Below are 26,998 nucleotides of genomic sequence, written 5' to 3'. Positions count from 1 at the left end.
TTTGATATTTGAGCCATATGATTGTATTATATGTATGTATATGTGTGTGTATATATATATAAATATATTACATATATTGTATTTTATATATGTATATATATGTCTTTTATTTTTTTGAGACGGGGTCTCAGTCACCCAGACTGGAGTGTAGTGGCACAATCACTACTAACTGCAGCCTCAACCTCCCAGGCTTAAGCAAACTCCTACTTCAGCCTCCCAAGTAGCTGGGAGTACAGGCACATACTACATGCCTGGCTTTTTTTTTTTTTTTTTTTTGAGATGGAGTCTCGCTCTATTGCCCAGGCTGGAGTGCAGTGGCGCGATCTTGGCTTACTGTAACCTCTGCCTCCAGGGTTCAAGCAGTTCTCATGCCTCAGCCTCCTCAGTAGCTGGGATCACAGGCACGTGCCACCATGCCTAGCTAATTTTTGTATTTTTAGTAGAGACGAGGTTTCGCCATGTTGGTCAGGCTGGTGTCGAACACTTGACCTCAGGTGATCCACTTACCTTGGCCTCCCAAAGTGCTGGGATTACAGGCGTGAGCCACTGTGCCCAGCCACAGTTGTCTTTATATATATTCCTAGAGCTTAGATAAGTGTATTTATCATTTTATGAAGGAAAAATGGCTACATGTAGGTAATTATATGTAACTGTGAACTTAGTAAGAGATTCCAGGTTTGAGGCCTGATTTTTGTAAACTTTCTCACTAGGCCATGTTTCTACATTGCTGAATGTAGAAGAGATACTATCCTGGTCACTGGAGCATATCCCTTTGGCAATGCCAACATGGTTCATTACTGAAAAACTTTAGAAAATATATGGTTTTCTGCCTTCCTAAGCAGAGTCTCCTGAAAATCATTTAATGTTTTCTGGAGTATTGTTGAATAGTACTTTAATATAGTGCTGTCCCTAGGGGTTATTGAGACGTAGAAAATAAAAGCTTGCATTTATTGATTATTATGTTGTGCCTGGCACTGTGCTAAATATTTTATATGTGTATTTTCATATTGGTCCTGTGAGATTTCACAGATGCAATCAAGAATTATTGAGGTTAAATAATTTGCCCGAAATCTCTTCCAAAGGTTGAAAGGCAGAACCAATATTTGATTCCAGATTTCTCCCACTTCAGAGCATGTGTTCCTTTTTTTTTTTTTTTTTTTTTTTCTGAGACAGAGTCTCACTCTGTGATCCAGGCTGGAGTACAGCGGTGTGATCACAGCTCACTGCAGCCTCAATCTCCCTGGGCTCAGGTGATCATCCCTACCTCAGCCTCTCAAGTAGCGAGGACTACAGGCGCACAATACCACAACCAGCTAATATTTTATTTTTTGTAGAGGCAGGGTTTTGCCATGTTGTCCAGGCTGGTTTTGAACTCCTGAGCTCAAGCAATCTGCCAGCCTCAGTCTCCCCAGGTGTTGGGGTTATTACAGGCGTGAGCCACCGCTCCCAGCCAAGCTTGTGTTCTTTTTTTTTTTTTTTGTGGATCAGCTAATTTTGAATTTCAAAATAAGTTCACAAAAGCTATTATTAATGAAAATATTCAATACCCAAGGTGATTTACAAAGTTTAGCTGAGATACTATCTTGTTCCCAGAACATTTATAAACACAACGTACATATATATACACACACATATATGTATATATATATCACTGAGTTAAATTTATATATTGAAAATAGGGGCCGGGCGCGGTGGCTCAAGCCTGTAATCCCAGCACTTTGGGAGGCCGAGACGGGCGGATCGCAAGGTCAGGAGATCGAGACCATCCTGGCTAACACGGCGAAACCCCGTCTCTGCTAAAAACACAAAAAATTAGCCGGGCGAGGTGGCGGCGCCTGTGGTCCCAGCTACTCGGGAGGCTGAGGCAGGAGAATGGTGGGAACCCGGGAGGCGGAGCTTGCAGTGAGCTGAGATCTGGCCACTGCACTCCAGCCTGGGCGACAGAGCGAGACTCCGTCTCAAAAAAAAAAAAAAAAGAAAATAGGAATATAAGATATAAAAATAAAAAACAAAGGTTTAACTGAAAGTTTTTGTAATTATATACTTATATTGGGATTGCAAGATGAATACAATGCTATTTATTTTTTTCTTTTCTTTCTGAATTTATAGGGCTTGGAAGTATTTTGCACAGAAGACGATCTGTGTTCCAACATCTACCTAAAGTTCTTTGAACCTCAAGAAAGAGATGATCTCTATTTTTATATTGCCACGTATCTGGGTTTGGTGCTCAGCCCTCATTGTTTTCTTTTCTTTTCTTTCTTTTTTTTTTTTTTTTTTTTTTTTTGATGCTGAGTCTCATTCTGTCGCCCAGGCTGGAGTGTGGTGGCGTGATCTCGGCTCATTGCAACCTCTGCCACCTGGGCTCAAGCAATTCTTGTGCCTCAGCCTCCCAAGTAGCTGGGACTACAGGCGTGTGCCACCATGCCCGGCTAATTTTTATTTTTGTATTTTTAGTAGAGATGGGGTTTCTGTTCATATGAAGGTAGTTCAACTCCTAAGGATCTGGGATAGGAAATAAGAGAAGAAAAATGCTGTTTCTAGACTCGCCTCTTTGTGGTTCTAATTTCTTCTCATCAGTACCTATAATTGCCAAAATAATATTTTTAAAACTCCGGGAAATATAAATTCACTTTGGTAATAGCTCATTCCGAGTGTGTTTTAATAACTCTAGATAAATATATTTAAATACTCTTATATTTTAACGTCCTCCAAATTGAATGGATTTTGAAGAATCCCCTCAAATATATTTATTTATATATATATTTTTATATTTATATATATTTATATATTGTTTATATATTTTTTATATATATATATTTTTTTGAGACGGAGCCTCGCTTTGTTCCCCAGGCTGGAGTGCAGTGGTGCCATCTCGGCTCACTGCAAGCTCTGCCTCCCGGGTTCACGCCATTCTCCTGCCTCAGCCTCCAGAGTAGCTGGGACTACAGGCGCCCACCACCATGCCCGGCTAATTTTTTGTATTTTTAGTAGAGTCGGGATTTCACTGTGTTAGCCAGGATGGTCTCGATCTCCTGACCTCGTGATCCACCCGCCTTGGCCTCCCAAAGTGCTGGGATTACAGGCATGAGCCACCGCACCCGGCCTCAAATATTTTTATGTTCAGTCAGGTCTTATATTAGTTTATGAGAACCAAGACTCAGTTTTTTACTGTGAGGCAGTGAGTTATTCATATGTTTGTGATCATTGATTGTGGTCAGAACCACAAAGCTGAAAGACTGCAAAAGGAACATGTGAATCTTCTATGGTCAATATACTGACTTTGGAGTGGAATTTGCTTTTTTTTTTTTTTTCTTTTGAGATGGAGTCTCAGTCTGTGGCCCAGGCTGGAGTGCAGTGGCGCGATCTGGGCTCACTGCAAGCTCTGCCTCCCGGGTTCATGCCATTCTCCTGCTTCAGCCTCCAGAGTAGCTGGGACTACAGGCGCCCGCCACCACGCCCGGCTAATTTTTTGTATTTTTAGTAGAGACGGGGTTTCATCGTGTTAGCCAGGATGGTCTTGACCTCCTGACCTCGTGATCCGCTTGCCTCAGTCTCCCAAAGTGCTGGGAATACAGGTGTGAGCCACCACGCCCGCCCAGAATTCAGTTTTAATTAATGTTATTTCCTCAGTTTTTCATGGAAAATGTGAATTTTTCCACCTTTGCCAGAGAAAATACTTATATTTTTATGTTGAAGCCCAAAGTCGTTTCTATTAAGTTGCGAGGCTAAATTAAATTAGTCTAATTTACAAAGTTGCTGGATAACTGGAATGGAATTATCTTTAAAAATGGATTTTGGGGACAGGCATGGTGGCCCACGACTGTCATCCCAGCACTTTGGGAGGCCAAGGAGGGAGAATCTCTTGAGCCCAGGAGTTTGAGACCAGCCGGGGCAACATGGCTTGACCTCATGTCTGCAAAAAACGTTTAAAATTAGCTGAGTCTGGTGGCATGTGCCTGTAATCCCAGCTACTTGAAAGGCTGAAGTCGGAGGATCGCTTGAGCCTGGGAGGTCAAGGCTGCAGTGAACTGTGATCACACCACTGCAATTAAGCCTAGGCGACAGAGTCTAAAAAAAAAGAAAAAATGGATATTGGGATTTAAAAATATGGAACGCTTCACGAATTTGCATGTCATCCTTGTGCAGGGGCCGTGCTAATCTTCTCTGTATCGTTCCAATTTTAGTATATGTGCTGCCAAAGCGAGCACAAGCCTGAGTTTTGTTTTGTTTTGTTTTGTTTGAGACGGAGTCTTGCTCTGTTGCCCAGGCTGGAGTGCAGTGGTGTGATCTTGGCTCTCTGCAACCTCCACCTCCTGGGTTCAAGCAATTACCTGCCTCAGCCCCCCGAGTAGTTGGGATTACAGGCTCCTGCCACCATGCCCGGCTAATTTTTGTATTTTTAGTAAAGACAGAGTTTCATCATCTTGGCCAGGCTGGTCTTGAACTCCTGACCTTGTGATCCAAGTGCTCGGCCTCCCAAAGTGCTGGAATTACAGGCATGAGCCACCACGCCCAGCTGAGCTATGTTCTTAAACTGTTTTATGGTCAAGATCCACGATGGCCCCACATATACTATAGTCAAGAAGCTATTGAGGCCTGGCATGGTGGCTCATGCCTATAATCCCAGCACTTTGGGAGGCTGATGAGGGCAGATTGCTTGAGCCCAGGAGTTTGAGACTAGCCTGTGCAACGTGGCAAAACCTTGTCTCTACAAAAAAATACAAGTTAGATAGGTGTGGTGGTTCACGCCTGTAGTCCCAGCTACTCGGGAGGCTGAGGTGGGAGGATTACTTGATCCTAGGGAGGTCAAGGCTGCAGGGAGCCATGATTGCACTGCTGCACTCCATCCTGGGTAACAGAGTGAGGTCTTATCTAAAAAAAAAAAAAAAAAAAAAAAAAAAGCCATTGAATCCATGATGGCCCCAGATACGTTATACTTAGTGAAGTTCTTGGCCTAGTTTTTCTTACTTGTTGTTTACCTTTAGGTCACCAGCTATTACATCTTATTGTTGTCAGGCCTTTACTTTCCTCCTGGGATTCTTAACCCAGGAGGCCAGGCTAAAGATAAGAGTGGACACAATGAGGGGTGGGAGGGTAGTATAGTTTTTAATAGGCATATTTGATAATGTGATGGTTTTGATTTTCATCAAAATGTTTTACTTTCAGAATTTTTTTTTTTTTTGAGACAGAGTTTCACTCTTGTCACCCAGGCTGGAGTGCAATGGCACGATCTTGGCTCACTGCAACCTCTGCCTCCCGGGTTCAAGTGCTTCTCCTGCCTCAGCCTCCCGAGTAGCTGGGATTACAGGTGCCCGCCACCATGCCCGGCTAATTTTTTGTATTTTTAGTAGAGACAGGGTTTCACCATGTTGGCTATGCTGGTCTGGAACTCCTGACCACAGGTGATCACCCACCTTGGCCTCCCAGAGTTCTGGGATTATAGGCATGTACCACCGCACCCAGCCATATTTAAAAAAATTTTTTTTGGAGGCAGAATCTCTCTCTGTCGCCCAGGCTGGAGTGCACTGTTGCAATCATGGCTCACTGTAGCCTCCTGGGATCAAGTGATCCTCCCACCTCTGCCTCCCTAGTAGCTGGAACTATAGGCGTAGACCACCATGCTCAGCTTATATTTTTAAATTTTATTTTTTGTAGAGACAGGGTCTCCCTCTGCTGCCCAGGCTGGTCTCAAACTCTTGGGCTCAAGCTATCCTTCTGCCTCGGCCCCCCTCCCCGCCCAAGTACTGGGAGTACAAGTGTTAGCCACTGGCCCCGGCCAGGACATCATATTTTATTGAGATACAATTTATATAACAGAATTTACAAATATAATATAAAAGTCAATGCTTTTCAGTAAATTTATAGAGTTGTAAAATCTTGATTACAACTCAATTTTAGTTCATTACCATCATCCCCGAAAGATTGCTTGTGTTTATTTGCAGTCGATCCTGTTCCTGTGCCCCAGCTCCACCCACCAATCTATTTTCTGTTTCTGTAGCTTTGTATTTTCTGGACATTTCATATAAATGAAATCATATAGTATGCAGTCTTTTCCTCTGACGTCTTTCACTTAGCATAATGTCTTCATGGTTCATCCTTGTTGTAGCGTATATCAATACTCCATTCTTTTTTTTTTTTTTTAATTTTTTAGAGATGGGACCTCGCTATGTTACGCAGGCTAGCAGGCAGTGGCTATTCATGGGTGTGATCATAGCGCACTGCAGCCTTGAACTTCTGGGCTCAAGTGATCCTGCCACCTCAGCCTCCTGGGTAACTGAGATTATAGGTGTGTGCCACCACACCTGACACCATTCGTTTTTATTGCCCAGTAATATTCTTTTTTTTTTTTTTTTTGAGATGGAGCTTCACTCTTTTGCCCAGGCTGGAGTGAAGTGGCTCCATCTTGGCTCACTGCAACCTCTGCCCCCTGGGTTCAAGCAATTCTCCTGCCTCAGCCTCCTGAGTAGCTGAGATTATAGGTACCCACTACCACGCCTGGCTAATTTTTACATTTTTAGTAGAGATGGGGTTTCACCACGTTGGCCAGGCTGGTCTTGAACTCCTGATCTCAAATGATCCACCCGCCTTGGCCTCCCAGAGTGCTGGGATTACAGGCGTGAGCCACTGTGCCCGGCCATTATCGAGTTCTTAATATAGTTTGATACCATCCCCTATCACATATATGATTTGCACATACTTTCTTCTGCCCTGTAGGTTGTCTTCACCACTTTCTTGAAGGTATCCTTTGAAGCACAAAAGTTTAAAATTTTGATGAGGTGAAGCTTCTCTGTTTTTTTGGGTTTGTTTTTTTTTTTTTTTTGAGACCGAGTCTTACTCTGTTGCCCAGGCTGGAGTGCAGAGGCGTGATCTTGGCTCACTGTAACCTCTGCTTCCCAGGTTCAAGTGATTCTCGTGCCTCAGCCTCCTGAGTAGCTGGGATTATGGGCACATGCCACCATGCCCGGCTAATTTTTGTATTTTTAGTAGTGATTGGGTTTCACCATGTTGGCCAGGCTGGTCTCAAACTCCTGACCTCAAGTGATCCACCTGCCTTGGCTTCCCAAAGTGCTGGGATTAGAGGCGTGAGCCACCGTGCCCAGCTGAGGCGCAGCTTCTTAATTTTCTCTTTTATGCTTGTGGTTCTAGTGTTGTGGCTGGGAATTCATTGTCTGACCCGAGTCACTGAGATTTACTCTAATGTTTTCTTCTAAAAGTTTTATAGTTTTAGCTTTTGTATTTAGGACTATGATCCACTTTTAAATTTCTGTGTATCGTATGAGGTCGGGTTCCAGCTTCATTCTTTTGCATGTGGATTGCAGTTGTGCTAGCAAGTTTTGTTGAAATAACTCTTCTTTTCCCATTGAATGGTCTTGACCTCCATATTGAAAATCAATTGACTGTAAATGTTAGGGCTTCTAGACTCTCAGTTCCGTTGACCTATATGTCTATCCTTACCCTGTTGTTCATTTCTAATTTATTCATTTTTGGTAGGAGAGCGTGCTTTGTATGATTTCAGTCTCTTTAAATTTGTTGAGATTTGTTTTATTGCATAGCATATGATTTTGTTTTTTCAGAGAATGTTCTATGCGTGCTTGAAAAGAATGTCTATTTTGCTATTGTTGGGTGAAGTGTTCTGTAGATGTCACTTAGGTCAAGTTGATTGATAGTATTGACCAAGTTTTCCATATACTTGTTGGTTTTCTGTCTAGTTACTCTCTCCATTATTGAGAGTGGGGTATTGAAATCTTTTGCTATTATTGAATTATCTATTCTCCAATTTTGTCCGTTTTTATTAAATGTATTTTGGGACTCTGTTGTTAGATGTGTATTTGGTATATTGTCTTGATGAATTAACTCTTTTATCCATGTAAAATGCCCCTCCTTGTCTCTAGTGACACATTTTTGTCTTAGGGTACTGGTTTTTAAGACTGAGGGAAGATTTCTTTCTTCATTCTTCTTACTTGCTTTTTTTTTTTTTTTTTTTTTTTTTGGAGGCAGAGTCTTTCTCTGTCACCCAGGCTGGAGTGCAGTGGCATGGTCTTGGCTCACTGCCAGCCTCTGCCTCCCAGGTTCAAGCTATTCTCATGCCTCAGCCTCTGAGCAGCTGGGATTATAAGCACGTACCACCACACCTGGATAATTTTTGCATTTTTAATATAAATGGGGTTTCACCATGTTGGTCAGGCTGGTCTCAAACTCCTGACCTCAGGTGATCCACCCACCTTGACCTCCCAAAGTGCTGGGTTTACAAGTGTGAGCCACAGCACCCAGCTCTTACTTGCTTCTTATCCTATACTTTGGGAAGCCAGGTGTTAGAATTATTATACCAGAGCACCAGTACTTGCCACTCCTCTATTATATTAGGGGTCTGAATAAGGTTTTATTTTGTTTTTTATTTTAATTAATTAAATTTTTTGAGACAGGGTCTCACTCTGTCACCCAGGTTGGACCGTAGTGGCTCACTGCAGCCTCAACCTCCCAGGCTCAGGTGATCCTCCCACCTCAGCCTCCCCAGTAGCTAAGACTACAGGTGCATGCCACCATGCCTGGCTAAGTTTTGTTTGTTTTTTTTTTTTTTTTTTTGAGACGGGTTCTTGCTCTGTCGCCCAGGCTGGAATGCGGTGACGTAATTTTGGCTCACTGCAACCTCTGCATTCTGGGTTCAAGTGATTCTTGAGCTTCAGCCTCCCAAGTAGTTGGGATTACAGGCATGAGCAACCACACCTGGCTAATTTTTGTATTTTTCAGTAGAAATGGGGTTTCGCCATGTTGGCCAGGCTGGTCTGGAACTCCTGACCTCAGGTAATCGGCCTGCCCTGGCCTCCCAAAATGCTGGGATTATAGGTGTGAGCCACCATGCCCAGCCCAGCCAGTTGTTTTTAAATTAAAAAAAAATTTTCCCAACATCATGGACCTGAAGGCAAAGTTTTGTTTTGTTTTGTTTTTGTTTTTGTTTTTGAGACAAGGTCTCTGTCACCCAGGCTAGAGTGCAGTGGCTCTGTCAGTCTTACTACAATCTTGTCCTCCTGGGCTCAAGGGATCCTCCTGCCTCAACCTCCTGGTGTTTGGACTACAGGCACATGCCAACATACCCAGCTAATTTTGTAATTTTTTTTGTAGAGATGGGGTCTTGCCATGTTGCCCAGGCTGGTCTCAAACTCCTGGGCTCAAGCGATCCTCCCTCCTTCGCCTCCCAAATTCCTGGGATTATATGCATGAACTACTGTGTCTGGCGAAAGATTTTATTTTATTTTATTTATTTTTGAGACAAGGTCTCACTCTGTCATCCAGTCTGGAGTACAGTGGTGTGATCTCGGCTCACTACAACCTCTGCCTCCTGGGTTCAAGAAATTCTTGTGCCTCAGCCTCCTGAGTACCTGGGATTGCCGGCGTAATCCACTGCACCTGGCCTCAAATATTTTATTTATTTATTTATTTGAGACGAGTCTTGCTCTGTCGCCCAGGCTAGAGTGCAGTGGCGTGATCTTGGCTCACTGCATCCTCCGCCTCCTGGGTTCAAGCAGTTCTCTGCCTCAGCCTCTGAGTAGCTGGGATTACAGGCACCCGCCACCACACTCGGCTAATTTTTGTATTTTTAGTAGAGATGAGGTTTCACCATCTTGGCCAGGCTGGTCTTGGAACTCCTGACTTCATGATCCACCCGACTCGGCCTCCCAAAGTGCTGAGATTACAGGCATGAGCCACTGCACCCAGCCAAAGATTTTATTTTTTGAAAAATAGGTTCTGTAGTAAAAAATTTTGAAGGCTTTCCAACTTAAATTATCTGACTTAACTATTTTTGGCTCCTTGCTTAGATGTCTTTTTGTGTTACTTGTGGAGTTTTGCTCTTGAGGTTTAAAATCTCACCTAAAATGTTTAACATTTGGGGAATGTCGGTGAATACTGGATTCTTTTTATGCTGTTGTAGGTTTTTTTTTTTTTCCCAAGTCAAAAATTATTTCAAAATAAAGAGTTAAACTAGTTGTCTTTTTTTACTTGCATGCAACACTAGTCTTATTAAGTGACTTTGGAAGTATATTGATTTGACAGTGTAACCTCATAGAGACTTTCATGAGTTCAATTCTTAGCTTTGGTATTGACATAGATATGTCCTAGTAATGTCATCTGGCTGGCAAATTTCTGTGAGTCACCGTAAGACTCTTTCTTTTCCCTCACAGCCATATTCATTCAGACAGTAGATTTTCTTGCATTTAGTAGTTCCTTAATGTGTCGGGAACCTATCCCTCCAGCCACTATTTTCATTCAAACCTCATCATCTCTTCTGGATTGTTGCAGTAGCTTTTTAATGGGTCTCCTTGTTTTACATTGTATGGCATAGAAGTCCTTGGTGTCTCTCTGCCTCTCTGCCCTCATTTGCCTGCTTCTTCTAATATGCATGTAAACAACTGCTCGTGATACCACTCATACACTTACTCCATACTGTTTAATGCCTTTGCTTGTGATTTTCCCTCTGCCTGGATCAGCTAATTATCTTTCTTTCTTTTTTTTTTTATTATACTTTAAGTTGTAGGGTACATGTGCACAACGTGCAGGTTTGTTACATATGTATACATGTGCATGTTGGTGTGCTCCACCCATTAGCTCATCTTTTACATTAGGTATATCTCCTAATGCTATCCCTCCCCATCCTCCCTCCCCACAATAGGCCACGACGTGTGATGTTCCCCTTCCTGTGTCCAAGTGATCTCATTGTTCAATTCCCACCTATGAGTGAGAACATGCGGTGTTTGGTTTTCTGTTCTTGCGATAGTTTGCTGAGAATGACTGTTTCCAACTGCATCCATGTCCCTACAAAGGACACAAACTCATCCTTTTTTATGGCTGCATAGTATTCCATGGTGTATATGTGCCACATTTTCTTAATCCAGTCTGTCACTGATGGACATTTGGGTTGATTCCAAGTCTTTGCTATTGTGAATAGTGCCGCAATAAACATACGTGTGCATGTGTCTTTATAGCAGCATGACTTATAATCCTTTGGGTATATCCCCAGTAATGGGATGGCTGGGTCAAATGGTATTTCTAGTTCTAGATCCTTGAGGAATCGCCACATTGTTTTCCACAATGGTTGAACTAGTTTACAGTCACACCAACAGTGTAAAAGTGTTCCTATTTCTCCAATGGCAATCATTAAAAAGCCAGGAAACAACAGCTAATTATCTTTCTTTGAGACTCAACTCAGCCTTTTTTTTTTTCCAGAAAAACTTACTAAAGGATCTGACTTCATTCTTTTGCATGTGGATATCCAGTTGTCCCAGCACCATTTGTTGGAAAAACTATTCTTTCCCCCATTGAATTTTCTTGGCAACCTTGTGGGTTTTTTTGGGGGGTGGGGAGGGTGGGGCGGGGGTGAGACAGAGTCTCACTCTGTCACCTAGGCTGGAGTGCAGTGGTGAGATCTCGGCTCACTGCAACCTCCACCTCCCAGGTTTAAGTGATTCACAGCCTTCACTGCCCAGGTTCAAGTGATTCTTCTGCCTCAGCCTCCCGAGTAGCTGGGACTACAGGCACCTGCCATCACGCCTGGCTAATGTGTTGTATTTTATAGAGACGGGGTCTCAGCATGTTGCCCAGGATGGTCTCGAACTCCTGAGCTCCCACCTTGGCCTCCCAAAGTGCTAGGATTGCAGGCGTGAGCCACTGCCCACCGCCATTCTGGTTGAAAATCAATTAACCATAAATAATATGGCTTTATTTCTGAACTCAATTTTTATTCCATTTATCTATACATCTATTCTTATGCCAGGACTATACTGTCTTAATACTGTACCTTTGTAGTAGGTTTTTGAATCAAAAAGTATGGATCCTCCAAATTTGTTCTTTTTCAAGATTGTATAAGCTTTAATTATTATGGGTCCCTTGAAATTCTATATGCATTTTAGGATTAGCTTGATGTTTTCCACAAAGAAACCAGCTGGAATTTTGATGAAGTGAGTTGAATGTGTAGAACAACTTGGAGTATTTGTCTCTATTTTGTTTATTTTTATTTTTATTTTGTTTATTTTAGTTCAGGGTTTTTTTCCTTCAGTTTTTCAAATTTTATATTTCTGTGCATTTTTGGTTTGACATAATTCTTAACAAATCTTTGTGACAAACTGTGCCCTTCGAGGTGCCTAACATAGTAAGAAGTATACAGGCTTAACTTCGCGGTGCGTGATTGTGGTGAGAAGGGAAGCATTTTCTTATTGGTGGTTTGACCACTCACTTGAAAAACTTTACCCCACATATTTTCACATGTTTATTGTGCAAAGTTCTAGAAAATACCAAAAAGCAGAAAGAAAAATCCATAATTTCAGAGTTACCTCTGTAAGCTTGTATGTATTCCTTTTTACATTTAACCATATAATATATAGGGAACATCTTTTATCTCACTGAAGACTACAGTGTTTTGTTGTTGTTGTTTTGTTTTTTGAGACAGAGTCTCTGTCGCCCAGGCTGGAGTGCAGTGGCGCAACCTCAGCCTTCCGGGTTCGAGTGATTCTCCTGCTTCAGTCTCTTGAGTAGCTGGGATTACAGGCGCCCGCCACCACACCCTGCTAATTTTTTTTGTGTTTTTAGTAGAGTCAGGGTTTCACTAAACCAGGCTGGTTTGGTCTCAAACTCCTGACCTCAAGTGATCCGCCTGCCTCGGCCTCCCAAAGTGCTGGGATTACAGGTGTGAGCCACCGCGCCCAGCCTACAGTGTTATTTTTAATGCTGTGGCTTACCTCATTTTGAGATACTTAATTAAACACCAATTAGGCTTATGTTTAGTTTTTTCCATAAGTGCTAGAATGAACATCTTTATAGTTAAATCTTTGCACGGATTCTTGACTATTTTCTAAGGCAAGTTCCTATAAGTAGAATTGCTAATTTAAAAGAATACATGGTTTTGAGTCTTTCTTGCTATTGTTTTAGGATAGTATATTAATATTTGACAATAGTTTCTGTTAAAATCTGAAGGCAAGCTTATAAATATTTGCATTATTTCAAATTACTGTTGGATGTTTATAGCAGCAACATTCACAATAGTCAAAAGGTGGAAACAGTCCAATCCATTGGCAAATGAATGGGACGAACAAAATGTGGTCTATAATATATGACGGAATATTATTCAGCCTTAAAAAGGAATGAAATTCTGATACACGCTACAACATCAGTGGACTTTGAAAATATTATACTAAGTGAAATAAGCCAGACACAAAAGGACAAATGTTGTCTGATTCCATTTATATGAATTACCTAGAATAAGCAAATTCATAGAGACAGAAAGTAGAATAGAAGTTACCAGGGGTGGGTGAGGGCTGATAGGGAATCATTGTTTAATGGGTACAGAGTTTCAATTTGGGATGATTAAAAAGCTCTGGGCGTGGATAGTAGTGATGATTACAGAACACTGTGAATGTACTTAACACCACTGAATTATACACTTAAAAATGGTTAAAATGGTAAATTTGACTATGTATATTTTAGTACAGTAAAAGAAACTACTATTGATGAATTCCAGAATTTTAGACAAAAACCACCTAGAAACCATGTGGTTGTTTTACTTATTGTGTTTGTCACATTGTGGCTAAGTGAACTCAGGGTTTGGGTACTCGTTTTGAGTTTGATGGATTGACAGATGGAGCTGAGAACTAGGTTTCTAACCAATATTCATGCAATATGAAGACAGATTGAGCCATATACTAAGTAGTCTGCTAGGCACTGAGGACTAATGGTAAACAAGATAAGACACAGTCCCTAGAGTCTGCTGGTTCCTAAGATTGGACAGAAAAAAGAATAAACTTCTTATTAAGGAAAAAGGGATTAAAAAATCAGGTGATTTGTTTTCTCCTTAATGATTTCCTTTGTAGGGTGATTTTAAAATATCCTTTCCCCTCCTTCAGGTTGCCATGGAAATACATGACCACGCAAAAGGAAGTCCATTCTGATAATTCTGATACCTGAGATGTAACTGGACTGAAGAGTAGAAACAGGAAAAATTTTAGTGCCAACTTTAATTACAATGGCCACTGATTCAGGGGATCCAGCCAGCACAGAAGATTCTGAGAAACCTGATGGAATTTCATTTGAAAACAGAGTTCCCCAGGTTGCTGCAACTTTGACAGTAGAAGCTAGACTAAAGGAGAAAAACAGCACCTTCTCTGCTTCTGGGGAAACTGTAGAAAGGAAGAGATTTTTCCGAAAGAGTGTTGAAATGACGGAAGATGACAAAGTTGCCGAATCATCCCCCAAAGATGAGAGAATTAAGGCTGCAACGAATATTCCAAGAGTAGATAAACTTCCTTCAAATGTGCTGAGAGGTGGACAAGAAGTTAAATATGAACAGTGTTCAAAGTCAACCTCGGAAATCTCAAAAGATTGTTTCAAGGAGAAAAATGAAAAGGAAATGGAAGAAGAAGCAGAAATGAAGGCTGTAGCTACTTCTCCTAGTGGCAGATTCCTGAAATTTGACATAGAACTAGGAAGAGGAGCATTTAAAACAGTATATAAAGGACTGGACACTGAAACATGGGTTGAGGTTGCTTGGTGTGAGCTGCAGGTAGGTATATAATCTTCTTGGTTATAATAAATTCAAGTTTTAGCTGGCCTGGCCTTCTGTGTGATCCATGATTAAAATGTATCATGGATTAAAATAAAATGAAGGGCTTGTCCTCCACATCCTAGAAATTATGGTCCTTTCCTATGTCCTCTTAGGAGCTCACTCCAAACTTTTTTTTCCTCCTGTTGTTTTCTTTTCTGTTTTAAAGGGGAAGAAAAAAATCTATCATGGCTTTCTTTCTTTTTTCTTTTCTTTTTTTTTTTTTTTGAGGCGGAATCTTGATCTGTCACCCAGGCTGGAGTGCAGTGGCGCAATCTCAGCTCACTGCAACCTCCGCCGCCTCAGCCTCCCAAATAGCTGGGATTACAGGCGCGTGCCAATATGCCCCACTGATTTTTTGGTTTTTTAGTAGAGACAGGGTTTCACCATGTTGAGCAGGCTGGTCTTGAACTCCTGACCTCAGGTGGTCCTCCCGCCTCGGCCTCCCGAAGTGTTGGGATTACAGGCGTGAGTCATGGCTCCCAGCCTATCATGACTTTCTTTTGGAAAAATTGTTTTAATTTGTTAGCTTTAGGAAAGTCCCCAAACTCTTAATGTCTCCTTTTGAAAACTTTTCATAAATATATGACTTATGAGTTGATTATTATACTAAGTACTTGATAGGGAAATACATTCAGTGTGGCATATACCTTTTCTCTTTTTCTTTCATCAAAATCTTAGGGGTTCATGTGGTATTTTTCACAACAGGAAAGGTTTTACTTGATTCTTTGAGGACCTTCACTGATAGAAGCTCATGAAGCCTTTGAGTTTACCTCAGAGAGTATCACTGAAAGAAATAATCACCAGAATCTATTGAAGTTATTCAACTACAATGTATTTAGAAAGGAGAAATGAAAGCAACAGGAGAATGATTGAATTGCCTACATATTTGGTTCCATAATAAATGTTCATGTAGTACTTTTAATTAATGAAGAACTAAATAGGGACAGAACATCATAGAAGGGGTTATAATGAGAAGTTTTAGACAGATGTGGGTCAAATATAAGGAAAACCTTTGTGACCTCTGTCAGCCCATGGGAAATGGTTATTGATCACATGGGATGCTTAAGATTAAGATGGAATAAAGCCAGTTGCTAAGAACAGGTTTCTGTTGATTAAATTCCAGTGGTCTCTGTGAGTGTAAGTGTATATGTATGGAAACACCATTATTTCACTCATTCTGAATTTGCCGTAGGTTGCTGTTCAGATAGGTTGGAATTTAGTCCAGGTTTCTGCATTTCTAGGAAGCTTTTTATTTAATGCCATGATTTCCAAACTTTACTGTTTATAAGAGTCAGTATTTGCTTCATATGCAAACTCTAGGGCCCATTGGTACAAATTCTGATTCAATAAATCTGGATTGGGGTGCAAGACTGCAATTTTTAAAAACTTTCTAAGTGCTTCTAATTTAGGGAGTACCTTGAACACTCTTTGGAAAGCAAGTTACTTATCAGTCAGATCCATTCCAGTGGGTCTTGAAACGTATGTGCATGTGTGGAGTTTGCTTGGTTTTCTTCTCACCTGCTTTTTACCCTGTAAGAATTTTATATGGTATACATTGTAGTAGAAATATTAGATAATGCAGGCAAGCAAGCATCAGAATCATCTAAAATTCCAGTACTTTGAGTACAATGTTTTAAACGTTTTAGTATATACATCTTTTTGATATATATATATATGCACACACATATCTTTCTATAAAATTTTATAATCTTTATTTTCACTTATCTTGAATGTCTTTTCATTATCTGTAAGTGTATATTTATTTATTTATTTTTGTTAGTATATATTTACATAATGTTTTTCTTTTTAAATTTTATTTTTTGATTTCCAAATTTTATTTTAAGTTCAGAGGTACACGTGCAGAATGTACCAGTTTGTTACATAGGTAAACATGTGCCATGGTGGTTTGCTGCATAAATCATCCTATCACCTAGGTTTTTAGCCCAGCATCCATTAGCTGTTCTTCCTGATGCTCTCCCTCCTACCACCCCCCCATTTTTAATTTTTTATTTATTTTATTAATTTATTTTATTTTATTTTTTGAGACAGGGTCTCACTCTATTGCCCAGGCTGGAGTGCAGTGGCATGATCTCGGCTCATTGTAACCTCTGCCTCCCAGGCTGAAGCAGTTCTCCCACCTCAGCGTCTCGAGTAGCTGGGACTACAGGTGTGTGCCACCACTCCTGACTAATTTTGTTTTTGTATTTTTAGTAGAGATGGGGTTTTGCCATGTTGCCCCAGTTGGTCTCAAACTCCTGGGGTCAAGCCATCTGCCTGCCTTGGCCTCCACAGTGCTGGGATTACAGGTGTGAGCCACTTTGCCTGGCCTACATAATTTTTAAAAAATAGATGCTTAGTATTTCATTATAAGGTTCTTCTAGGTTATTTAAGCAGTCCCCTATTGTTGGATATGTAGGGCCTTTTTTTCAGGGGGAGATGTAATCTAATCTCACACTGTCATCTAGGCTGGAATGCAGTGACGTTGTCTTGGCTCACTGAAGCCTTAACCTCCTGGGCTCAAGCAATCCTCCCACCTCAGCCTCCCTAGTAGCTGGGACTACAGATGTGTGCCACCACACTCAGCTAATAGTGTTTTTTGTTTGTGTGTTTGTTTGTTTGTTTTAGATGGAGTCTTGCTCTGTTGCCCAGGCTAGAGTGCAGTGGCACAATCTCGGCTCACTGCAACTTCTGCCTCCCAGGTTCAAGCGATTATTCTGCCTCAGCCTCCCTAGTAGCTGGGACTACAGGTGCACGCCACCACGCCTGGCTAATTTTTATATTTTTAGTAGAGTTGGGGGTTTCACCATATTGGCCAGGCTGGTCTCGAACTCCTGACCTTGTGATCTGCCCGCCTCGGCCTCCCAAAGTGCTGGGATTACAGGCGTGAGCCACCACGCCTGGCTGTGTTTTTATTTTTTGTAGAAATGAGGTCTTACTATTTTGCCCAAGCTGGTCTCACACTACTGGGCTCAAGTGCTCCTTCTGCTTTGGCTTCTCAAAGTGCTGGGATTATAGGCATGAGCCACTGTAGCCTGCCGAGGTTTTTCTCTCTACTATTTTACTATTATAACCATGGCTATGATGAACATCCTTGTGTATAATATTGAAAGTTATGTACATTTTAACTTCATCTCTGCATTCTGACATCAGTAGCCCTCAACTTTTCGTGATACCATCTGTAAATGAGAGAAATAATTTCCATTCACTTGGTAGTAGGGTACATAGTAAAGATAAGTCAATCATTCTGCAAGCTGTATACTCTAGTTGTGTTAAAGGATGTTTAGGTAAAACTTGAAAATATTTCAGTGGGAGAAACTGCCTAGAATACTGACTTCCTTTTTTTTTTTTTTTTTTTTTTTTGAGACAGTCTTACTCTGTTGCCCAGGCTTGAGTGCTGTGGTGTAATTTCGGCTCACTGCAACCTCCTGGGTTCCAGCCTCCTGTGTTCAAGTGATTCTCTTGCCTCAGCCTCCCAAGTAGCTGAGATTACAGGCATGCACCACCATGCCTGGCTAATTTTTATATTTTTAGTAGAGGCAGGGTTTCAACATACTGGCCAGGCTGGTCTTGAACTCCTGACCTCAGGTGACCTGCCCGTCTTGGCCTTCCAAAGTGCTGAGATTACAGGCATGAGCCACCGCACCTGGCTGTAGGATACTGACTTCTATCATTCACCTGTGGAAAGGTTTAAAAATCTCATAAGGTCTTACTACTCGAAGTGTGGTCCCTGGACCAGCAGCATGGACATCACCTGGGAGGTTGTCAGAACTGCATATTCCCAGGCCTCATTCCAGACCTTCTGAATCAGAATCTGACTTTTAGTAACACCTCCAAGTAATTTGTATGCACAGTTAAGTAGAGTTTGGAAAGCACTTGAAATATGGGACCAAACCCAACAGCTAGCTGAATCACAGTAGGCATTCCTTTAATACACTAACATTAACTTTATATTATATTATATAATGTATTCTGATTTCTGGCTTCCAGTCCAGACTTCTCAAATTGGAATCTTTAGGCGATGGGCTCCAGGAACTTACTGTTTAAAAGTTCCCAAGGTGCCGGGCATGGTGGTGCTTACCTATAGTCCTAGCTACTCAGAAGGTTGAGGCAAGAGAGTCACTTGAGCCCCAGAGTTTGAGGCTGCAGTGAGTCGTGATTGTGCCCCACTGCACTCCACCCTGGGTGATAGAATGAGACCCTGTCTCAAAAAAAAGTTCCCCAGGTGATTGGATACATAGCCAGATTTGAGAATCTCTAATGTGGAGGAAATGTAATAAATATATAAAGTACATTTTAATTTACACAGAGAACAACAATTTTAATTTTCTGTTATAAAAGGAATGTCAAAATTAGTGGACTTATTTAATCAGTTTTTGGATATTACTTCATCTTCTGCATTTTTTTTTTTTAAGACAAAGTCTTGCTCTGTTATCCAGGCTAGAGTACAGTGGCGTGATCATAGCTCACTGTAACCTCGAAAGCCTGGGCTCAAAGGATCCTCCCGAATAGCCAGGACTACAGGCATAGGCCACCACCCCCAGCTATTTTTTTTTATTATTTTTGAAATATTTTGTAGAGATGCCTTAGCCTCCCAAAGTGCTGGGATTACAGGCATGAGCCACCGTGCCCAGCCTGCATGTTTGAAATTAAGAAAAACTAGCTTATTTATAATCCCAGGAGAATAAGGGGCATCATCTTTGAATTGCTTCCTGAGTACAGTGCCGTTCGTAATGTACAATTTCTCATTCTTCTTCTATAGTCTTATTTATTATATAATTAAACAATTCTGTAGAAAAAGACCCCAGTGAGCAGTTTAAATGTCTAAATTATTCTAGATTCTTTTTCATTCGTTTTTTTATATGTGTGTGAGATTGTATTTATAATATGTATATATAATTGATATGTCCATACTTTTGTCTTATCAATTTGATATATGTTCTATTTATTCACATTATTAAAATGTGTAAACTATAGCATTGACACTACCTCTTACTTAGTTTTCTCCCCTAATGTTAGGTAATTCTTTTCTTTTTTTTTCTTTTTTATTTTTTGAGACAGGTTCTCACTCTGTCACCCAGGCTGGAGTGTAGTGGTATGATCACAGCTTACTGTAGCCTTGACCTTGTGGGCTTAATTGATTCTCCCACTTCAGCCTCCCTAGTAGCTGGGACCACAGATATGTGTCACCATGCCTGGCTAATTTTTGTATTTTTTGTAGAGACGAGGTTTTGCCATGTTGCCCAGGCTGGCCTCAAGTGATCCGCCCATCTTGGCCTCCCAAAGTGCTGGGATTACAGGCGTGAACCACCACCACCTGGCCTTTTTATTTTTAGAGACAGAGTCTCACTCTGTCTCCCAGATTGGTCTTCAAGTCCTGGGTTCAAGTGATCCTCCTGCCTTGGCCAACCAAGTAGCTGGGACTACAGGCACAAGCCACTGTACCTGGTACATTTCTTTTTTTAAAATTTTATTTTTGCGTGTTTGATTTGAAATTTATAGCTCAACAATAGGTTTTAATACCTTTTTCTCTTGATGGCATTCCCTTCTTCCCCATTGTAGATATTTGAGTCTTGTGAAATAATTCTGTTTGTTTGCTTTTTGTAGAGACAGTCTCATTATGTTGTCCAGGCTGGTCTCGAACTCCTGGCTTCTAGAGGTCCTCCTGTCTCTGCCTCTCAGAGTGCTGAGATTATAGACATGAGCCACCATGCCCAACCTAATTCTGTCTTTTTTATCACCAACAAAGCAAAGGCAAATTGTGTAATAATTCTTAACAGCCCCACTCCATTTGTTTAGAATACATTGACCTTATGGTGCTGCAAAGAACTGGGAGTGATAAATTTTACTGCTGATATTTGACTTTGAGGATGTTGAAAACAAACTCTCAGATTTAGGATTTGGCTATAAACACCTGCACTTCAAGTTTCTCATATTTTATGGTTTATATAACATGATTTTTTAAAGAGATAAGGTCTTGCTCTGTTGCCGAGGCTGGGATGCAATGGCATGTCGTAGCTCACTGCAACCTCAAACTCCTAGGCTCTAGCAATCTTCCCCCCTCAGATTTCCTAGTGGCATGGTCTCGGCTCACTGCAACCTCCACCTCCTGAGTTCAAGCAATTCTCCTGTCACAGCCTCCCGAGTAGCTGGGATTACAGGTGCACACCACCACGCCCAGCTAATTTTTTTGGGAGACGGAGTCTTGTTCTGTCATCAGGCTGGAATGCAGTGGTGCGATCTTGACTCACTGCAACCTCTGCCTCCTGGGTTCAAGTGATTATCGTGCCTCAGCCTCCCCAGTAGCGGGACTATAGGCAACTGCCACCACACCTAGTTTATTTTTTGTATTTTTAGTAGAGACGGGGTTTCACTGCATTAGCCAGGATGTTCTCAATCTCCTGAGCTCGTGATCTGCCTGCCTTGGCCCCCCAAAGTGCTGGGATTACAGGCGTGAGCCACTGTACCCGGCCTAAGTTTTGTATTTTTAGTAGAGACAGGGTTTCACCATGTTGGCCAGGCTGGTCTAAAACTCCTGACCTCAAGTGATCTGCCTGCCTCAGCCTCTCAAAGTACGGGATTATGGGTGTGAGCCACTGCACCCAGCTATAATTTCTTTCATTTTAATTTTATTATTATTTTTTTAGAGGCAGGGTCTCACTATGTTCAGCTCGGACTGGTCTCTAACTCCTGGGCTCAAGTGATTCTCCTGCCTTGGCCTCCCAAAGTGCTGGAATTACAGGCATGAGCCACTGCACCCAGTCTTTAATTTTTGTAGAGATGGCGTTTTACTATGTTGCTCAGGCTAGTCTTGAACTCCTGGATTCAAGTGATCCTCCTGCCTTGGCCTCCAAAAACACCAGGATTACAGGCATGAGCCACTGTACCTGGCCCCCATAACTTGATTTAAAAAATACATTAATGGGGCCTGGCGCGGTGGCTCACGCCTCTAATACCAGCACTTTGGGAGGCCGAGGCAGGCGGATCACGAGGTCAGGAGATCAAGACCATCCTGGCTAACACGGTGAAATCCCATCTCTACTAAAAATACAAAAAACTAGCCGGGTGTAGTGGCGGGCGCCTATAGCCCCACCTGCTCGGGAGGCTGAGGCAGGAGAATGGCGTGAACCCAGGAGGTGGAGTTTGCAGTGAGCCGAGATTGCGCCACTGCACTCTAGCCTGGGCGACAGAGCGAGACTCCATCTCAAAAATAAAAATAAGAAATCAAACAAACAAAAATTAATGGAAAGACTTTGACCTATTGTTCTTTGTAAAAACTTTGGTAAATTACTTGGTAATTTACTTGATAAATTAGTAAATTACTGTGAGTGAGGGCTATCAGTCATAAGTGCTATTTAGAAGACTGTATTTTAGTTTATGATGTTGAAATACTTGGTCACATGTTACTGAAAGACCAGTTTAGCAACTCTCAGAAAGAATCAATCACAGGAGTTTGTAATAGTGTCTTCCTCCACTAACAGTTTGAAAATTAACATCACTTAGCTTTTACACATGGAAATACAACCAGTTTTTGCTCTATGATGAGTTGGAAAATACTTACACCAGTGTATTTATCGTTTGTTTTCTTCATATAATGGAACTATTTCCTTTTTTTTTTTTTTTTTGAGAGGGAGTCTCACTCTGTTGCCCAGGCTGGAGTGCAATGGCATGATCTTGGCTCACTGCAACCTCCGCCTCCTGGGTTCAAGCGATTCTCCTGCCTCAACCTCCTGAGTAGCTAGGATTACAGGCATGTGCTACCGTGTCCAGCTGATTTTTGTGTTTTTAGTAGAGACTGGGTTTCACCATGTTGGCCAGGCTAGTCTTGAACTTCTGACTTCAGGTGATCCACCCGTCTCGGCCTTCCAAAGTGCTGGGATTACAGGCGTGAGCCACAACGCCCAGCCAGTGGAACTTTTTTCTAAATATAGAAACATCATAGATATCTGAAATATGTTTTATTGACTTTTTCTAAAATGTATTTGAGTGTGCTTGTAATAAGCCTCACTCTGTGGTCAGATAGGTGATTGTGTACTTTGGAGGGTAAACAGACCTTTGAATAGCACTTAGATATCTAACAACTTGAGCTATAGTCTGTGAACCGAACCAAACATGACACTGAAAAGAAATACCAAAAGGAAAAAAATGGCACAATAGAGTATAGCAGGTTGACATGTTGAGTGAGCATTCTAATATACTTTCATTATAATAATGAATATACTCAAAGCAATGCAGTGGAAGTAACAGCTTAAAAATCCATACTTCCACACCTGAAGCATCTATCAAAATTGTGGAAGAACTTACTTCTATTTTATTTTCATTCATCATCTAAGTATACTTTGGGGAAAACTATATTTTGAGACATCAGCCCTATTACATTTGATTGTGAAATTAGAATTAGATATGAAAACAGTTGAATTTCCAATAAAGGAAAAAGTAATTTAAAAAATAGATGCTAGAATTTCTGTTCCTGAATATAGTTGTTTACAGTATTCGCGCTGGGACACTTAATTTTGCTCCCAAAATATTTTTATGACCCTCTTGGAAATGTTTCTGGATTCCCTTTTAGCCGTACACAAAGTACTTCATTACATTATAGGCACATGCCAAATAGTCTGATTCAGTTTGATTTCCCACTCTCTTCATCAGATCCAGCCCTAAAAGTAGAATTCACTCATGGACAAAGCGTGATTACATTGAAGGGAGGAGGGATAGAGCTTGCTTAAATATACGTGTTCTCATCTCTGTTTAAAAACTAGTCATGGACTTTATTAAATACAAACCAAAGGCAAATGCTTTTACAAAATGACAAAGGGTAGGAGTAGCAGGAGATAGCCTTTGTCTGGGAAATAGCATTAATTTCCCCGGTTAGTTGAGTGAGTTTGTTTTGAGCTAATTATTTGCTTGATAGATTTAAAAAATTGATACAAGTGGTAAGCTGAAAATAGCCCCCCAAAGATGTCCATGTCCTAATTCCTGGAACCTGTGAATATGTCATCTTACATTACAAAAAGAACTTTGAAGATGAGATTAACTTAAAGATCTGGGGATTGGAAGACTACCCTGGATTATCTGGGTAGACCCAGTGTAATCACAAGGGTCCTTATAAGAGGGAGGCAGAATGGCCATAGTCAGAGGAGGAGATATGACGATGGAAGCAGAGGCTGGAGTGATGCAGTTGCTGACAATGACCCAACGAATGTGGACAGTCTCCTGAAGCTGGAAAAGGTAAGGAAACATTCTTCTCTAGAGCCTTCAGAAGGAATGCAGCCCTCCTGATACCTTGATTTTAGTCTAGAGAGACTCAATTTGGATTTCTTGATCCCTACAACTAGCGGATAATACATTTCTGTTTTAAGCCACTATGTTTGTTGTAGTTTGTTACAGTAGCAATAGGAAATGAATACAATAGACTGTAGCTGCCATTTGTTCATTCATTCAACAAATAAATAGTACCTGCAATGTGCCAGACACATGCCAAATGCTAGGTACATAATGGGGATAAAAAGCAGACACAGGCCTCATTTTCACAAAGCTTACAGTAGAAAGAGTTTATAGTTATAAGAAGGCTTAGAAATTGTAGTTAGTGAAATGATGAAAGGGCTGTTTAATATAAGTTTGTTTAAAGGAAATGGTAGGGTTGAGAGTAGGGGGCAACAGGGATATCACTCCTTTATTACATAGTTTTCTTTCTTAAAAACTTTTTATTTCGATATATTTTCTACTCGCAGAAGAGTTGCAAAAAGAGTATAGAAAGTTCCTGTATACCCATCACCCAGACTCCCTTTATGTTAATATCTTGTATTTTTATTTTTGGTAGAGATGGGGTCTTGCTGTGCTGAACAGGCTGATCTCTAACTCCTGGCCTCAAGCAGTCCTCCTGCCTCGGCCTTCCAAAGTGCTGGGATTACAGGTGTGAGCCACCTTGCTTGGCCCTTAGTTGTTTTTTAGATTGCCCTTTAATTTGACTTTGTCTTATGTTTTCTCATGATTAGATTTAGACTATGCATTTTTGGCAGGAATACCACAGAAGTGATGCACCATCCTCGGTGCATCATAACTGGGGGTACATGGTGTTGTTTTGTATTACTGGTGATAATAATCTTGATCACTTGATTAAGGTGATATCTGCCAGGCTTTCTCTACTATAAAGTTACTATTTTTCCTGTTGTATATTAGTAAATATCTTGGGGGTAGATCTTTGAGACTATGCAAATATACTGTTTTCTTTTAAACTTTTGCCCGCTGATTTTAGCATCCATTGGTGTATCTTGCATGTCATCATTATAACTGTAGTGTTCTAATGATTTTTTTCCTCACATTCCTTCTGCATTTATTAATTGGCATTACCTGTTAGTTTTATGTGATTTCTCCCCAGTATACCTGTTAAGTTTTTGGAAACCCAACAATAGGAGAATTTATGGTTGAGATATTTGATATAGTTAGTAATAGCAGCTATCATATATTTTCCATTTATCAAAAGTAACATTAATGGAACATTTATACTGGTACTTAATTTGAATATTTTATTTAATCCTTAGAATAGGTATATGAGATAAGGATTATTAGTTTTCAGATGGTGGAACTGAAATTTAGATATATTAACCAATTTTTCCAATGGAGCAGAGTCAGGATTTATATTCCATCAATGATATATGTGTGTGTGTGTGTGTGTGTGTGTGTATTATGTGTATATATATAAAACATTTGCATAGATGATTGAATAATTTCCTACTCACTAGTTACTTGGGCAGATCATTCTTTTATGTCTTTAACCATTTTAGAACAAATGATTTCTCAAATGGATCCTGTTTAAAATAAGATTCTTAACTTTGAACTGCTGAAACTCAAGGGATGTCCGTTAATGGTGTCATTGAAGGGCACCTGAGGAATAGTTTCATGATTAGATTGTTATGGTTCAGTATCTGGCCTTCACCTTTTGTCAGTGTCCAGAGGTTGGGAAGACTGACTTATGTTCACTCCAGCTCCTAAATCTAGGACACAAGTTTATTATTTTAAAATGAGAAATATAGTTGTTAGGTAAAATGTTCTATGTAGTCTTTAGGCTAGATACATGGGGAGCTAAATTATAATCAGAAGCTGGCTTGGTGCTTATAGAGTCGGAACAAAGGATCTAGATGTTCCTGTATGTCCTCCTGCTAAGGCAAGAGCCTGACCAAATGAACCGAATGCTCACATTCTGATTGGACGAGGACATCTTTGATCAGCAGTTCTGGAAGATAAGTGAACCTGATTCTGTGCATGGTTTATTGCCTTTTGATTTATTACCTTGACTACCATTTGTGAGCAATTTTCTTTTTTCTTTTTGTTTTTTGTTGAGATGGAGTCTTGCTCTGTCACTCAGGCTGGAGTGCAATGGCGTGATTTCGGCTCACTGCAACCTCTGCCTCCCAGGTCAAGCAAATCTCCTGCCTCAGCCTCCCGAGTAGCTGGGATTATAGGCATGTGCCGCCACGCCCAGCTAATTTTTGTGTTTTTAGTAGAGATGGGATTTTGCCATGTTGGCCAGGCTGGTCTCGAACTCCTGACCTCAGATGATCCACCTGCTTCAGCCTCCCAAAGTGTTGGGATTACAAGTGTGAGCCACCATACCCAGCCAAGCACTTTTCTTTAGGTATTAATACCATTGCTATCTCAAAGTTTTAGTATGGTAATATTGCCAGATTATGACTATTATACCGTGATTTCTTAATTGATACGTTGATGTCACCATTTACAAATTATCATTATCCTCAGTGTCTGTTTATTTCTTAGCATGAGTTCTGGGGTACAACACCATCTCTCCATGGAAAGTGGTTTGTGAATGAGATATCTGCACTCATTGCTATGACTGCCATTTCTGAGAGGCAGAGTAGTGAACTAGAAAGTGCTTCGGATTCAGAATTCAACGTACGGGGTTCCAGTGTTGCCTGTGCCAGTTAGTTACCTTGGGTAAGCCAGATAGCTTAACTGGAATCTTAATTTTTTACTTTTCTTTTAAAGAAAAATATGATAAATACTTTGGATGTACCAAAAAGAATAAAGAGTAACGTAATGGAAACTGTGTACCTACTGCCCAGTTTAAGAAATAAAACATTGACTGGGCACGGTGGCTCACGCCTGTAATCCCAGCACTGTGGGAGGCCGAGGTGGGTGGATCACGTGAGGTCAGGCATTAGAGACCAGCCTGGCCAACATGGCGAACCTCCTGCTCTACGAAAAATACAAAAATTAGCGGGGCATGGTGGCGCGTTCCTGTAATCCCAGCTACTCAGAAGGCTGAGGCAGGAGAATTGCTTGAACCCAAGAGGTAGAGGTTGCAGGGAGCCCAGATCATGCCATTGCACTCCAGCCTGGGCCACAGAGCAAGACTCCATCTCAAAAAAAAAAAAAAAAAAGAAAGAAAGAAAGAAA

General features: G+C 41.0%; 1 protein-coding gene and 1 non-coding gene across 11 annotated transcripts in view; one reads left to right on the top strand and one right to left on the bottom strand.

Annotated features, from left to right (window-relative positions):
- The window catches only part of WNK3 (WNK lysine deficient protein kinase 3), a 172,127-nt gene that overhangs the window by 10,185 nt on the left and 134,944 nt on the right, over positions 1-26,998 (top strand). For all 10 annotated transcript variants that reach the window (XM_045384307.2, XM_005593675.4, XM_074029851.1 and 7 more), the window contains exon 2: positions 13,890-14,545. In XM_045384307.2, coding sequence (XP_045240242.2) covers positions 14,009-14,545 — 537 coding nt within the window. In that variant the 5' untranslated portion in view covers positions 13,890-14,008. The remainder of the gene's footprint in view (positions 1-13,889; positions 14,546-26,998) is intronic.
- Positions 4,102-4,208, bottom strand: LOC123571560 (U6 spliceosomal RNA). The gene has a single exon (XR_006695696.1). It is a non-coding gene; the product is annotated as a U6 spliceosomal RNA (small nuclear RNA).

The sequence above is a fragment of the Macaca fascicularis genome, chromosome X, assembly GCF_037993035.2.
Source record: "Macaca fascicularis isolate 582-1 chromosome X, T2T-MFA8v1.1".
Taxonomy (NCBI): Eukaryota; Metazoa; Chordata; class Mammalia; order Primates; family Cercopithecidae; genus Macaca; species Macaca fascicularis.
Note: the sequence above shows the minus strand (reverse complement) of the source record. Positions and strands in the feature narration are given on the sequence as shown.